This window comes from Alligator sinensis, unplaced genomic scaffold, assembly GCF_000455745.1.
Source record: "Alligator sinensis unplaced genomic scaffold, ASM45574v1 scaffold150_1, whole genome shotgun sequence".
Lineage (NCBI taxonomy): Eukaryota > Metazoa > Chordata > Crocodylia > Alligatoridae > Alligator > Alligator sinensis.
In genome coordinates, this window is record NW_005841840.1 from 4,458,487 (window position 1) to 4,472,197 (window position 13,711).

The 13,711-nt window shown below is 41.2% G+C and overlaps 1 protein-coding gene across 5 annotated transcripts in view; it reads right to left on the bottom strand.

Annotated features, from left to right (window-relative positions):
* Positions 1-2,537: 2,537 nt before the first annotated feature.
* BBS7 (Bardet-Biedl syndrome 7) overlaps positions 2,538-13,711 on the bottom strand; it is a 53,547-nt gene continuing 42,373 nt past the window's right edge. For 2 of the 5 annotated variants that reach the window (XM_014520410.2, XM_025204677.1), the window contains 2 exons: positions 7,998-8,121; positions 3,810-5,945 (listed from right to left, as the gene is read on the bottom strand). In XM_014520410.2, the coding sequence (XP_014375896.1) occupies positions 5,809-5,945; positions 7,998-8,121 (261 nt within the window). In that variant the 3' untranslated portion in view covers positions 3,810-5,808. Of the gene's footprint in view, positions 2,817-3,809; positions 5,946-7,997; positions 8,122-13,711 lie in introns of those variants that run through there. The other 3 variants (XR_003094187.1, XM_025204676.1, XM_014520407.2) reach the window with 3 other exon arrangements.

The following is a 13,711-nucleotide window of genomic DNA, read 5'->3' on the forward strand; positions in this document are numbered from 1 at the left end:
GGGCGCCGGCCGTGACGCGGGGCGACGGGAGCTGCCGAGGATCAAGCGCACCCGAGGAGTGAGCGGGTCCTGCAAGAGCGGCGCCGTAGCCCCACCCACGGCGGCTGCGTAGTGCCGGGGCCCCGCCCCCAAGCACCTGCGTCACTAGCCGCGCGAGGCCTCGGCGTTTGAGTCCCGGCTCTAGAGCGCGCAGTGGTGCGGGCTTGCTCTTTGCTCGTCCCGGCCCTGCTAGGCCCCCTCTTAGGGCCGGAGACGCGGTGTTGCCGGTGTAGGAGAATTACTGCATTTGTACCATAACTTCACCCCTTCTACCACTACCCCGTAGGATAATGCTTGAGGCGGCTAATTAATGTAGCATATGCAAAACCAGGAACTTTTAACTGGCTTCTAGCGGTTTGGTGTTTGTTTTTTTGGGGGGGAGGTTCATGGTCCAGGTCTAATTAGTCAGATCAGTTCTGAAGCCTTTAAATCATCCAAAAACCGTATATCGGTGTCTTTTTTTGGGGGGAGACAATGTTTCATGTTCCAAGCCAAATCAATTCCAAATCCGAGAGTCCACCTGCACCTGGGGCTTCAGATGTTTCCAAAACCTTTGGCGGGCATCCTACTTGCCAGCCCAAGCCCAGAGGCTTGGGGTTCGGATGCCCCCAAGTTTCACTTGCCCTCAGCCATAAGGCCCCCCGAGCAAGCAAGGGAGGAGACTCCTATTTCCATAAACTGGGTTTAAAGCCACTGCAACCACGCCAGAAGGGCAGTTCTCTCGTGTAGAGGTTCAGGAAAATGCCTTCATGGACACAGATGCATGGTATTTTCCCTGCCAGGTTAAGCCACTACACTTGATCTGAGCCTTCAAGAGGCCTCTAGGGTGTCAGCACTTCCTATGACATCTCAAAATAGAGATGCTTCAACTTTGACACAATTCTCACTCACTGGTGACATACTGTGAGCAATATAAAGTAAATAAGACTTACTTGCATATTCATTTGCACATTTTTTCAGTGAATGATAGTTTCTCAATAAATGCAATAATTTTGAGCTTCCAATATGATAATTTCATATTTAAGACCTGGCAATGCTGCTGCAACACCACTTTGGCAGACTATGGCCCAGGGCTAGCCGCGTGTCACTGATGCATGTGGCCACTCATCCACTAGCACTTTTTTACACCGGGGACCCAGAACTAACCTGAGGCACCTGTTGCTTCCCTCCCCCCTCCAGTGACACATGGCCTTGTTACAAAGGCACAGAGCTTTCAGGCCTCGATTCACTGTAACCCTTCACCCCAGGGAGGGCTACGCCAACATCCTTTCCCAGGTTTCTCCATACTAAGAAATCTTAGACCTTGACTGATAAGGTGAATAGTGTATTTTAGGTCATAAATCATGGGGAATAGGATCTTTAAAAAAGAAACAACCATGTTTGTAAAGATCAGGACACTTTGGGCATTATTGTTTTGAAATCCATAGGGATATTGGAGTATGCTAGAGAGACTGCGAGAGAAACATTAGATGGTAGGTTAGAGAACCATTAAAAACATTTAATGTTAACCTAGTGCTTGTGTGAAAGGTACAGAGCTGATTGTTTGCAAAGAGAAGTCTTTTTTTAAGGAAATTTTTCACGTCCCAAGTCAAATTACCCAGATCAGGTCCAAATTCATTTGAATCATGCAAGAGCCATATGGAGCCCTGCTACCAGTAAGTATCCTCCACCTCAGCCGGGGGCTTCAGATGCTTCCAAATCCGTTGGCAGCCATCCTATGTGCAGGCCCAAGTCTGGAGCTCTGAGCAATCATACAGCTCTTTCATACAGCAACCAACTTTTAGATGCTAATGACCTTTGTTTGTTGCTGATTAGGGCTGGATCTGGAAAGACTTAGAGCCCAAACTATAGACAAGGGTTTAGAGTCACAAAATGACTTTGATTCTGTCACATTTAGCACTGCTTCTTCCAGTGGGTAGTATTGTTGATTCTCAACCTTTTTAGACTCAAGGCACCCCTCAGAAAAGGCCAGCTCTTAGTATTCACTCACTTATTTTTACTTTGGAAAAACAATTGGACAATCCTTCTGTTGCAGAGCAATCAGAAAGACTGCAACAGATCAGAATTCTTCTAGCACCATGGACTCCTGTTTGAAATCTCTGGGTTTACGCTGTGAATCGTGTTTGCAGACCTAACAGTGCTAACACCCTTGAAATATCTGAGTACTTAGGAAACATTTTAGCTGCCTCCAGGGCTAGGTGATAGTTGAGCAGGTTTTGACGATCTAAACTTTGGATGTGGGCACTTAATGTTCTTCTGTGGATCTAGCTCAAAACTTCCACTAACTTCAAAATGTCAAGTCCTTTCCCTCCTTTGATGTTTTACCATTCATTCCCAGTGACAGCAACCAGAGTTAAAGCATTACAGATTTGATCCTGGAAGGTGCTGATGACTTTGGCCCACCCAACAAAAGGCTATTCACCCCTAGTGAACAAAGCATTTAGACACACACGTACATTTCACTGCCTTCAAATGAAAACACATACTCGAGTGCTTTGCTCAAAAGAGATGAACTTTAAGTACGTGCATTAAGGCTACAATTCAGCAAAGCATGTAACTATTTTTCAAGATCAGAGTTTGGGTGTTTCACACCTTGAAGGATCATGTTCTTCTGCTTTGTCTGAAGACTGAAGGGATATACCATTATAGGCAACAGGCTATTACCAATTCCATTATTACCCGCTCCACCAACTGGCTAGCTTCTTTTGCAGGGAGGAGAGTGCACAATAATTTTAGTTCATATTTCTGTGCCTCTATTTAAACATCACCATAATTCACTGCAAGAAAAAAGGATCTATTTTCTGCTAGATCAAAAGCCAACTACTCTACAGACACACGTAAACTGGGCTTCCTTGTCCAACACAATTTAGATTATATAAAGATCAAACACAATGCATTTTTTCTGTGAAGATAAAGAAATAACAGCATAGTTCAGAGCCCTGCAAATTATACTGTCAAACCTAAGTGTTAAGATGAATCATACTGGATGGTAGATCTTACGGGAAAATACAAATGCAGCGAGCTGCGGTGTTGGAAACTGTAGATCAGGTCAGCCCACCCTTTCAGCAGCTGGGGCCTGAACACTCTGTGGGCTGCACTAGAGGCCACATCAACAATGCTGCTACTGCATAGCGCTCCAATACCTCGTCCCCATGCATCCTCCTCCACTGCTGCACTGGGTGCATGCCCCCTCCCCCACACCACTGCAGGATCAGCATTCTTGACAGTAGTGAGCCCAAAGCACTGATGGATAGCATCTGATGCCTTCCAGCTGAGCAGCCCAGCTTAATTGTCATTAAAGACTCCATATCAACTACCAGGGTTTTCCCTTGAGATCTCTTGTTTTGTCAGAACATAACTAGACTCTTCCATCTTGGGGGTGAGTTTCAATGCAGGCACAACTATTTTGTTTGTAGAAGTCTTGCAAGATAATCAGTTAATCATTTTCTATTTGGCTCTTGAACTATTCCTTTTCCCAGAATGTAGAGCACAAGGATAAACAGTGAACAAAACAAAAGTAAAAGATCCTAACATTTTGGCATCTGAAAAATACTAAGGTTGAATTAATCTTTTTTAGAACTGATTGGGTTTTACTATGTATATTACAGAAGAGTAAAGGGTGTAGGTTGTAGCCGTGTTGGTCGAAGGACATAGAAGTCAGATGTCAGGCAGGTTATAAATGTGTCATAAATCCAATGTCTGTATTTAGTCCATGATTTTTAGTATCCAGGAGGATACTTTTCATTCCATCCAGGAAGAGCACACGCCAACTCCTGAAACTTCCTTAGCCTGATGAAGGGTTTTTGAACCTGAAAGCTTGCTTAATAACTATTCTCCAACTATTTGGGTTGGTCTAATAAAAGAAATCAGATTCACCCAAGGAACCTTGTCTACAGAAGAGTAAAGACATTTTAAACACTATCCAACACCCCAAACGCCTTGGCAGGGATATTTCCCCTTCAAATTTATTCTAGTTATCAGAAAATGTCACCAACTAAACAACTGGAAATAGTTTATCTGTTTGTTTGTTTTTTTAAATCCCAAAATCAATTCAAAATGAAAGAACTGTGAAACATGTTTTTGTTTTCTCATCATTTGGTACAACTGCCAGGACACTATATAATCGTTTACTGCTTTGTTACACTCAATCAATTGAACTCCATTCCTACCAAGCTTTGTGCTTGTACTAATAGGATTTATGAACACAAGCTGGGAACAGCCAGGGCCTTGCTTTTGTCTCAGTGGGCGTTTCATAAACACAGCAGAGAAGATTGAAAAGAAAAATGTGACAAACAAAGTATTGTGACATGGACAATCAGGAAGGTGCTGAGGCTCTATTTTTTTCTCTTCTAGCTGAGGGGCAGCCTGACTGTGCAGCTGAGTAGTTAAAACACTCACCAGCAAGGGAAGAGGTCTCATCTGTTGCTCAAACTGGACAGCACCTGAGAGAATACTGGCATTTTACTTTTCTGCCTTCCGTGACCAGTGATGTTTAAGCCACACCATATCAAAAGCCAGTGTAGCAGAGTACTTTGACTTGCCTGAAGAGTGGGTTTGAGGAAAAGTTGCTTCCTCTGGGTCTAGCACACTTCACAGCACCAGTAACATTAGCGTCATATTTTCAAGTTTTTCTTTGCAAACATGAAGATGGAATCTAAACTTTCATTTAAAACAAAAACAAAAACTCTGTTTCTGGCATGACCAGGTAATGCTAGGAGACAGGCTTAGTTTATCATCTCTGTATCATCAGTATAGTCCAAAACCGTATTGGTTCTTTGAAAGTGTATATATTAAAATGCCGTATTACTCACTGATGAAATGTTTATCTCTGTTTGATGCTGTACAGGACAAAAGATACTATCCCTGCTTGAGTGGGCTTAACCCCAAACAAGATAAACAGAAATGTCTTATCACAACATTTTTAGAAAGCACAGGAGATACCACTTTTACTAAAATATATTAAAGTTTCTGGACTTTGTAGTAGAGAGTTTTGAGAAGGGACTGGGAAGAGGATGAGTGCATGATGAATTGTGACAGCAAAAATTTCAGGTATATGAGTACTAGGAGGAAAGTTAATTAAATCCAATGTAAAGAGCATATGCCCAAGTGTTTGTGTAGCCTCAAGAATTGTAAACTTACCCAAACAGATTATACATGGAACAGAATGAAACTATACATGTAATTACCCTTTAAGGACAGGAATCACTTTTTCATGTCCTGTATATACAATTGTCTATACTATGCACTAAATTTACAATATGGTACCATTTTTGGTATACAGTAAACAAAATGTGCTATGGCTATACATTCAATTAAGCTCCCAATACATTTACAATAAAATAGATCCCAAGAAAGAGTACTTTCTGTTGAACTCTTACAACTGTGGAATCTTTTTCCATGTCCTGTTTGACTAGGTTAAAAATATTTTATAAAAAGGATTTTGAATATTTGCAACTATGAAGTTTTGGGTTTTTTTAGCTATTTATGATCAGCACTAAAGTAAATATAATATTCTGTATATGCATTTAACATAAGCAACATATTTTACATCTATTGTCTTCAGCTGGATTGCAAAAGTTTAAATAAATACTAGGAATGGGATCAACTAAAGAAATAGCAACACACAAAAAAGATAAAGTATTTAAAAAACAAATCAGGATGTAGTTAAAACATTTTTAAATTCAAGATATTAAATATCAGGTGTTCCTGTTTCACATCACTACTGTTTTCCTTAATAGACTCATACCTCTTTTTACCATTTCTCCCAATTTAGGCAGCAGCATCAAAGAAAGTAATCAATGCATTTTGGTCATAGCTGTCCAGAATTTCTAGAAGAAGAGGAACTTTGCTTTTCACATTGGTGCCTTTAAATTTAAATTTATCTATGAAGAGATCTGTAATCATACCTGCAAAAGCAATGTTGAATTTCAAGGTTAATTCTTTGCTTTACTACTAATACTAAAAAAAACAACCCCTCCTCCTATTTGTTACATTATAATTGATTTTCATTTAGAAGCAAAATTATTTTCTTTTAAAACAGTACACTTTAAAAACTAATTTACAATTAAATAATCCAAATCCTTAAGGTGACTTCGTTCTATGTGGCAACGCACCTAACTTTAAATTGCCTGCTTTGCATGTGAAAAATTATCTCCAGGCATAAAGATAAATGCTTTAATAGGAGAATATTTTTAAATATGTTATACAACTCTCAGTCTATGCATATAGGACTGTTTAAGCCTGTATTTGTCACACTTGCAGATTGTCTGCCCTGAAAGCAGCTTCTTATTTTATAGACTTAAAGAGCCAGAGATGTAAAAATTCCACTTAAAATGAACACTTCATGGTTTTAAGGCTGCTAAGGCAGCTACATGCATGGTAAAGATTATTTACATTTTTTTCTCTAATATATTGTTGTCACTAACAGTTTATCTATCAGCAAGGTCATTGCTATGCTGTTCTTTATTAGCATAATCAGACTGTAATTAGTTATTTAATTTGTATTTCCATTATGCCTTTCACTTTCGACTTCTAGTGCAAGCCCATGACTCAGGTCCCAGTTTGAGACAGGTGCTCAAAAATGTTTCTATTCAAGCCAAGTCTTGTTTATATGTTGTTATGCAAACTGGAGAGAGTCCAGAGGGGAACAAGTATTTTAAGAAACACAGTGTATGAACATGACAGAATTAATTTGATTTATGTATTGTAAAATATGAAAAATAAGGGCACAGCCATGATAATCTTCCAATATGTAAAGAAGTCTGTTATATCTCAGTGAACTAGGAATGACCAGCTTAATTTGCAGCAAGGCAGATCTAGATTAGATATTATTATTAGAAGTCTTTTTCTAAGAATAGTTATTCACTGGGGTAGGCTACTTTAGAGACTTCCTCTATTAGAGGTTCTTAAGGACAGTCAAACAAAATATGTCTGGGATGACTCAGGGGTACTTAACCCTGATTCAAAAGAAAGGGCTGGAAGAGAAAGCTTCCAGCCTCAATTTCTGTGCTCTGAATTCTACCATTTCAAAGGAAACAAAACATTCCTAGAACTAAAATACATTTAAGTACTGCAAAATTCTTTTGAGAAAAGAAAAGCTCAACAAGTAGAGCAGGGGTGGGCAAAATGCGGCCTGCCAGGCCATTCTATCCGGCCCGCGGGGCCCCTAAAAGATTTAGAAAATTAATATTTATTTGCCCTGGGCTGCCTGTCATGCGGCCCTTGATGGTTTGCCAAAACTCAGTAAGCGGCCCTCTGCCCAAAATAATTGCCCACCCCTGATGTAGAGGAAAGAAGAAACCTCAGAAACAGCCCCACAACACATTCAGGACTGTTAGATATGAACTTCACATGCATAAAGGGGCTGTCCCTCAAAGAATTAGGCTCTACAGCAGATGTTGAATGAGCTGATGCCTCACTCATCACAAATTTGTTGTCTCACAAGACAGACAGATGCCTGCCTATCTATCTTGCTTATCCCTGAATTGGGGGCATAAAAGAGCTGGACCATCTCACTGTAACAGCATTCCATTAAATAAAAAAGTATATAAACCCCTCGGAATAATCCAGATTCTGAATTTTTAGTAGTATGTCACTGATCTCATTGAAACAGTTGCCATGGTTCTCTGCTGAACACTTCTTGCATTTTTAAAGATTAATAATATCATATACATATTAATAATGAAGGGTAATGCATACTTTGATTGATTTACTTTACAGCTATTATCAAATTAATCTGAAAAGTAAAAGATAATTAATAGCTTTACAGGCATACAAGCATTTACACTAGCCCCTACTGATCTTCCTACTGACACCTACACTTACTTAATTGTACTCATCTACCAATATATTGTTACTAAAACTTAGTAACATTACACTCCCTCTGGCCGTTCCTATTTGCAGTGTAAATAAAAATAAGATTCTTGCTAAAGAGAGGAAAGCAGCATTTATGAACAAACCATAAAGTCTCTCAAGATGTGCAGGTTGTTTCTTGTACTCCTCCAGCAGGTGGTCCGCCTCCTCTAAAATGCAACGATATTCTGGTATCAGGAAGTCCATGTTTCCCTCATGAACCTGCAACTCCTTAAACAGATTTTGAAATGTTGAAAAAATTAAAAGGCATCAACTCAAAAAGTAATAAACATGGAGTTTAGATGAGAGGAGGTAATATGTAATAATTCTCAACAACTGCTCTTGCTAAGTGTAGAAGTATATCATCTTCCTCACCCCACGGATTTCCAAATGACACCTCCTACTTTTAACACTGGTTTTATAAAAATCTGATATCCCAGTTTCTATTTCTGAACACTAGCTGAATACAGTTCATTAGCATCATTTCCTCACTAGCTGAAGGCTCAGTATTGTGCAATGTTCTTTTTATACAAACTCAATCTGATTTTTCATGTCTTTCTGGGAACTCAAGAATATGGAATAGGCATTATCTGAAAACAAATCCTGCTCAGGTTCTGCGGCTACATTTGACTGAGGTCCTTTAATTAAAAAAACCCAACCTCCACCACCCCATCCCACCAAAACCCACCATTTGGTTACCTCATTTACAATATAACAGATGAAAGAATAATCAACTGAACAAGCATTTGACATCACAACCAACAGGTTATTTGGGTTGGCTTAAAAAAAAATCAGCTTGGGTTTGGCACTTATTGGCCACATCTACACAAGGTGCTACTGTCCACTTATTTACTACTTGTTTATACAAGTAGTAAATAAAGTAGTAAATAAATGCTCAGTAACCCAAGTTACTGAGCAGTAGCACCAGTGAACGCCTTTTTTGTGATGCTACTGTGCAGTGGCCTAATACTACTGTGCAGTAGCGTCGTGATTTTTGCCTCGCAATGCTACTGCGCAGTACTATTGTGTTACTGCGCAGTCAAAGTCTCATGTAGACACACCCACTGAGGTGCAAAACTGAATCTCACAATTCAGAATACATAGTAAGCTGGGAACTGATTTTGCCAATTGTCAAAGCAAGTGTGAGTTTATTTTGTCCTCACCAATTAATGAGAATATCTGAAATTTTACGCAGCTCCAACTGACCATGTGTTAACCCTCAATTTTATTCAGTAAAAACTGATTTTCTAAAAGGATATTTTTTTCAAAAAACGTGTTTCAAATTAATCCCATGCTACCATCACTATGTAAAAGTGATGCTTACTGTAGAAGGAGATCACTGAAAGTGGCACTGCCAAGCTGTGCATTTAATTTTCTGTGATTTCTATATCAAATGTGCACAGCTTACAAGTAAAAATGTTTTCGCTAGATGACTGCCCAGGTGCAACTGGGGATCTGAGAACAAAGTTAGACTGTCTTTCTTGAGCATTATCACTTGAGTTACCATAAGACAAGTTAGGTCCAAATTTATACTTCAAAATGAACATTAGGTATTTGGAGGTATAAATGATAATTTCATAGACATTAGGGCTGGAAGGGATCTCGGAAGATCGAGTCCAGCCCCCTGCCCCAGGGGCAGGAAGTCAGCTTGGGTCACAGGATCCCAGCAAGATATACATCCAATTGACTCTTAAAGGAATCCAGAGTAGGTGCTTGCACCACCTCTGGAGGCAGTCTGTGTACATTGATGTACACCCCATATATATTTATAGGCAGCCACCAGGTCCCCCCTGAGCCTGAGCTTTTCCAGGCTAAAGAGTCCCATGGCTCACAGCCTCTCATCATAAGGCCTGTTCTCCTGCCCTCTGATCATGCGTGTGGCTCTCCTCTGAACTCTCTCAAACTTCTCCACATCCTTTTTAAATTGTGGAGCCCAGAATCGGTTGCAGTACTTCAGCTGCAGCCTCACCAAGGCCTAGTACAGCAGGAGGATGACATCCTGGGATTTGCTTGAGAAGCATCTATGGATGCAAGCCAGAGTTTTGCTCGCTTTACCAGCTGCGACATCGCATTGGTAGCTCATATTCAGCTTGTGGTCAATCATGACCCCCAAGTCCCTTTCAGCTGTGGTGCTAGCAAGTGTAGCACTAGCAAGCCTATAAGTGTGCTGTGGGGTTTTTTTTCCCCTAAGGTGGAGTACCTTGCATTTTTCGGTGTTGAACGCCATCAGGTTTTTGTCCGCCCATCTGCTGAGCCTGTCTAGGCTGGCCTGGATCACCATCCTGTCCTCAGGTGTGGATGCTTTACCCCAAAGTTTGGTGTCATCGGTGAACTTGGCTAGTCTACTTCTGATACCAATGTCCACATCATTAATAAAGATGTTAAAGAGTATAGGCCCAAGGACAGAGCCTTGGGGAACATCACTGGTCATGGTGCACCACGATGATTTACTTCCATCTATTACCACTCTCTGGGTCCAACCTCGGAGCCAGATCCCCAGATCCCCAGACTGTGATGTAGCTGAGGCCACAGTTGGCCAATTTTTCCATGAGATGATCATGGGACACCAGATTGAAGGCTTTTTTAAAATCAAGATATATGACGTCAGTCTCTTCTCCCTTGTCCAGGTGATATGTCACCTTTCATAGAAGGGGATGAGATTGGTCAGGGAAGACCTACCTGCAAGAAACCATGCTGGCTATCCCTCAGGATGTTGCCATCAGCCAGTTTGCCAAGAATGGTCTCTTTGATAATTTTTTCCAAGATCTTCCTCAGGACAGAGGTCAGGCTGATGGGCCTGTAGGTTCCTTGGATCTACTTTCCTCCCTTTCTTGAAGATAGGCACCACATTGGCCTTCTTCCAATCTTCAGGCACTTCACCTGAGTGTCCTTTTGATGCCTTTCCTCTGAGACAGGATAGACAATGCTTGTGCTTTCAGGATTGCTCCCTTGAGGAGCAACCACTCATCCTGAACTCCCATCCCCTTCAGGTTGTGGTCCCTTAGGGCCTCGCCAACAAGCCTCCTGAGCTTGTCAAAATCAGCTTTCCTGAAGTCGAAGACTTCTGCATTGCTGACTGACTTGCCAGCTTTACGGTGAATAGTGAAGGTGATCAGCTCATGGTCACCGTCTCCCAGGTTCCCTTCGATCATTAGGTCACTGATTAGATCAACCCTGGTTGCCAGTACCAGGTCGAGCAGTGCTTTGCCTCTCATTGGTCCATAGACTTCTTGAGTCAGATAGAGCTTGTCCATGCACATGACCATTCAGATTTGACTGAGTGCTCTTCCCACGAGATGTCTGGGTAGTTGAAGTCTCCCATGACAACCATGCACTGGGAGCATGCAGCCTCAGCCAGTTCTTTGGCAAATTCCTGGTCGAGCTCTTGATCCTAGTTAGGAGGTCTGTAGTAGACTTCTACCATTGTGTCCCCTGTGCCGTGTTCACCACTGATTTTAACCCAGAGGGTCTCCAGTCATCCACCTTGGATGCCAAAGTTGGCTTGCAGGGACGTGTAGCTTTACTTGACATAGAGAGCTACACCCCTGCCCCTTTTGTCTACATGATCTCTCCTGTACAAGGTATAGCCGTCTATACCTGTGGCTCAGTCATAGGTGTAGTCCCAGCAGGTCTCCGTTATCCCTATGAGATCATAGTCATTTTTGTTTAGCAGGAGAACCAGTTCCTTCTGTTTGTTCCCCAGGCTCCTGGCATTGGTGTACAGGCACGTAAGTGTCCCATTGGAGGCCCTAGTCTATGGGAATTTCATAAACAACTCTGTTGATTAACAAGGAAAAAAACTCTACAAAACAGATGCCGGCTCTGTTTCCCTAAACTTTATGGAGTTTGAGGAAGATTATGGGGCTAAGAGCTCCAAAACTCAATACTTATTTAGGCTACCAGTACATGAGACATTCAGGGAGTGAGTTCACTGACTTAGAAAGCATCATTCTTTCCTGGTCACTTTTAGACTTACTAAAATGCTTAAGAGAGTAGAACCATATTTTAAAGTGAGAAAAAAAATCAAAGTTCAAAAACTATACTATTTTGTTTTTTGGACTCAAGAGCAAGAATGTTTAAGTCCTATGTGGACATTAATATATATTAATATATTACATATCACCTCTGTACAAAGATATTTAATCCAGCGGTTCTCAACCTTTTTTGGACTCAAGGCAGCCCTCATTAGACTTAAGGCAGACCTCAGAAAATGCCAGCTGTTACCTTTCTCTCATTTCTTGCATATAAAAAATAACAGCGCAATTGTTCTGTTGCAGAGAACTCAAAAAGGCCACAATGGATCAAAATGTTTTTGACACTGAATTCCTAGCTGAAATCTCTGGGTTTATACTGTAATTCGTGTAGGTGTTTGCATACCTAACAGTGCTAATATTTGTGATATCCCATGGCACACACAAAAGGACCTCAAGGTACCCCAGCACCACAGCTGAAGATCCCAGTTTTTAGTGTTTTTAGTCAAAAGAAAGGCACTTAGTGTCCAGAAGGATGAAAATTTGTTGCTGGTTACAAAGTTCCACATCCTTTCAAACTAGGAAAAGATTAATACCATACCTACTATAAATAAATAAATGGGCCAGTGGTCAAGAGAGATCATCTCACTCTGAAGAATTAAAGGGAGATGCAATTTAGGACCATAAGTCAAGCAAACACAAAAAACATTTTGTCTAAAACATGATATTACCATGGTTATAAACTAAGGAAAATTTTTTCCAGTTGCAGGGAGAGTTTTAGGTCAGATTCAGTTCTCACTAATGTCAAATGGAAAAAAAAACTAACTTTCATTGATTACCATGGGATCTGAGTTAGGCTCAGTGCACAGTCACCATCCTTTTGATCCACTAAAAAGTCAGTTACCCATAATTGCTTAAGTGTTCACACAGCAAAAAGGTAAATATTTAGAAGTAGCAAGATAGAATGGCATTGCAAAAGACCCAGACCTGGCAGGGAGGGGGTGCATAGACAAATGTAGTACCTGAAACTCCTTGAAACTCCTGTTTAAAAGCTGACTAAGGTATGTGCATGCTTGATTTAAAAACAAGAAAAGGGGAGCTGCTTACACTCTTCTCAGTATCTGAGAGCATTCTGAACTAGTTCTCACCAGCCTTTTTCCACACCCACCCTTCTCCAGCGATTTCATCTTTTTCCTCTAATTTCAAAAGTTCTTTAAATAAGAAACAATCCTGAATTATGATTGAAGAAACACCCTGGATATGACTTGGTGCAGTACTGGTTGCACCTCCAGATAGAAACAATAGCACTGAGAGGGGTTAACTATTCCCTTTTATCTTGTTGGATATATTAAAGGAATGTTACTGTCTGTCACAACCCAGTGATTTTGGTGCCTCGGCATGGTGGAATTTTCCCGCCACATCACAGCCTCTTGCAAAAGTAAAGGTTTTCTGTTGCAGCAGAAGAACCTCGGTGCAAGAGACTTCCCGCCAATTTGCAGGATGCATTTCTTCTTTGCAGCACAGAAATGCACGGTGCAAAGAGTTCCCGCTATTCGAATGCAAATTTGTGTCCTGCTATTGGCCAGTTCTAAATTATTCACACGTGGCGGCTACTGATTGGCTTGCTAGCCGTTTAAAATTTCGTGCGACTTCCGCCCAAATCGAAGAACTTTGAGCACGCTGCAGAGTGCCTCTAAAGAGACCTGCCTTGCGGCTAGCTGATCGATAGACTGATCACCTATCGATCCTTCTTCCCGTCGCCGAGCGCAATCCCAGACGTACCCTTTTCCCGCCGGCTTAAATTGCGGACGGATTCACTGGCTTGGGCCTCGCCAGCTGGAACAACTCAC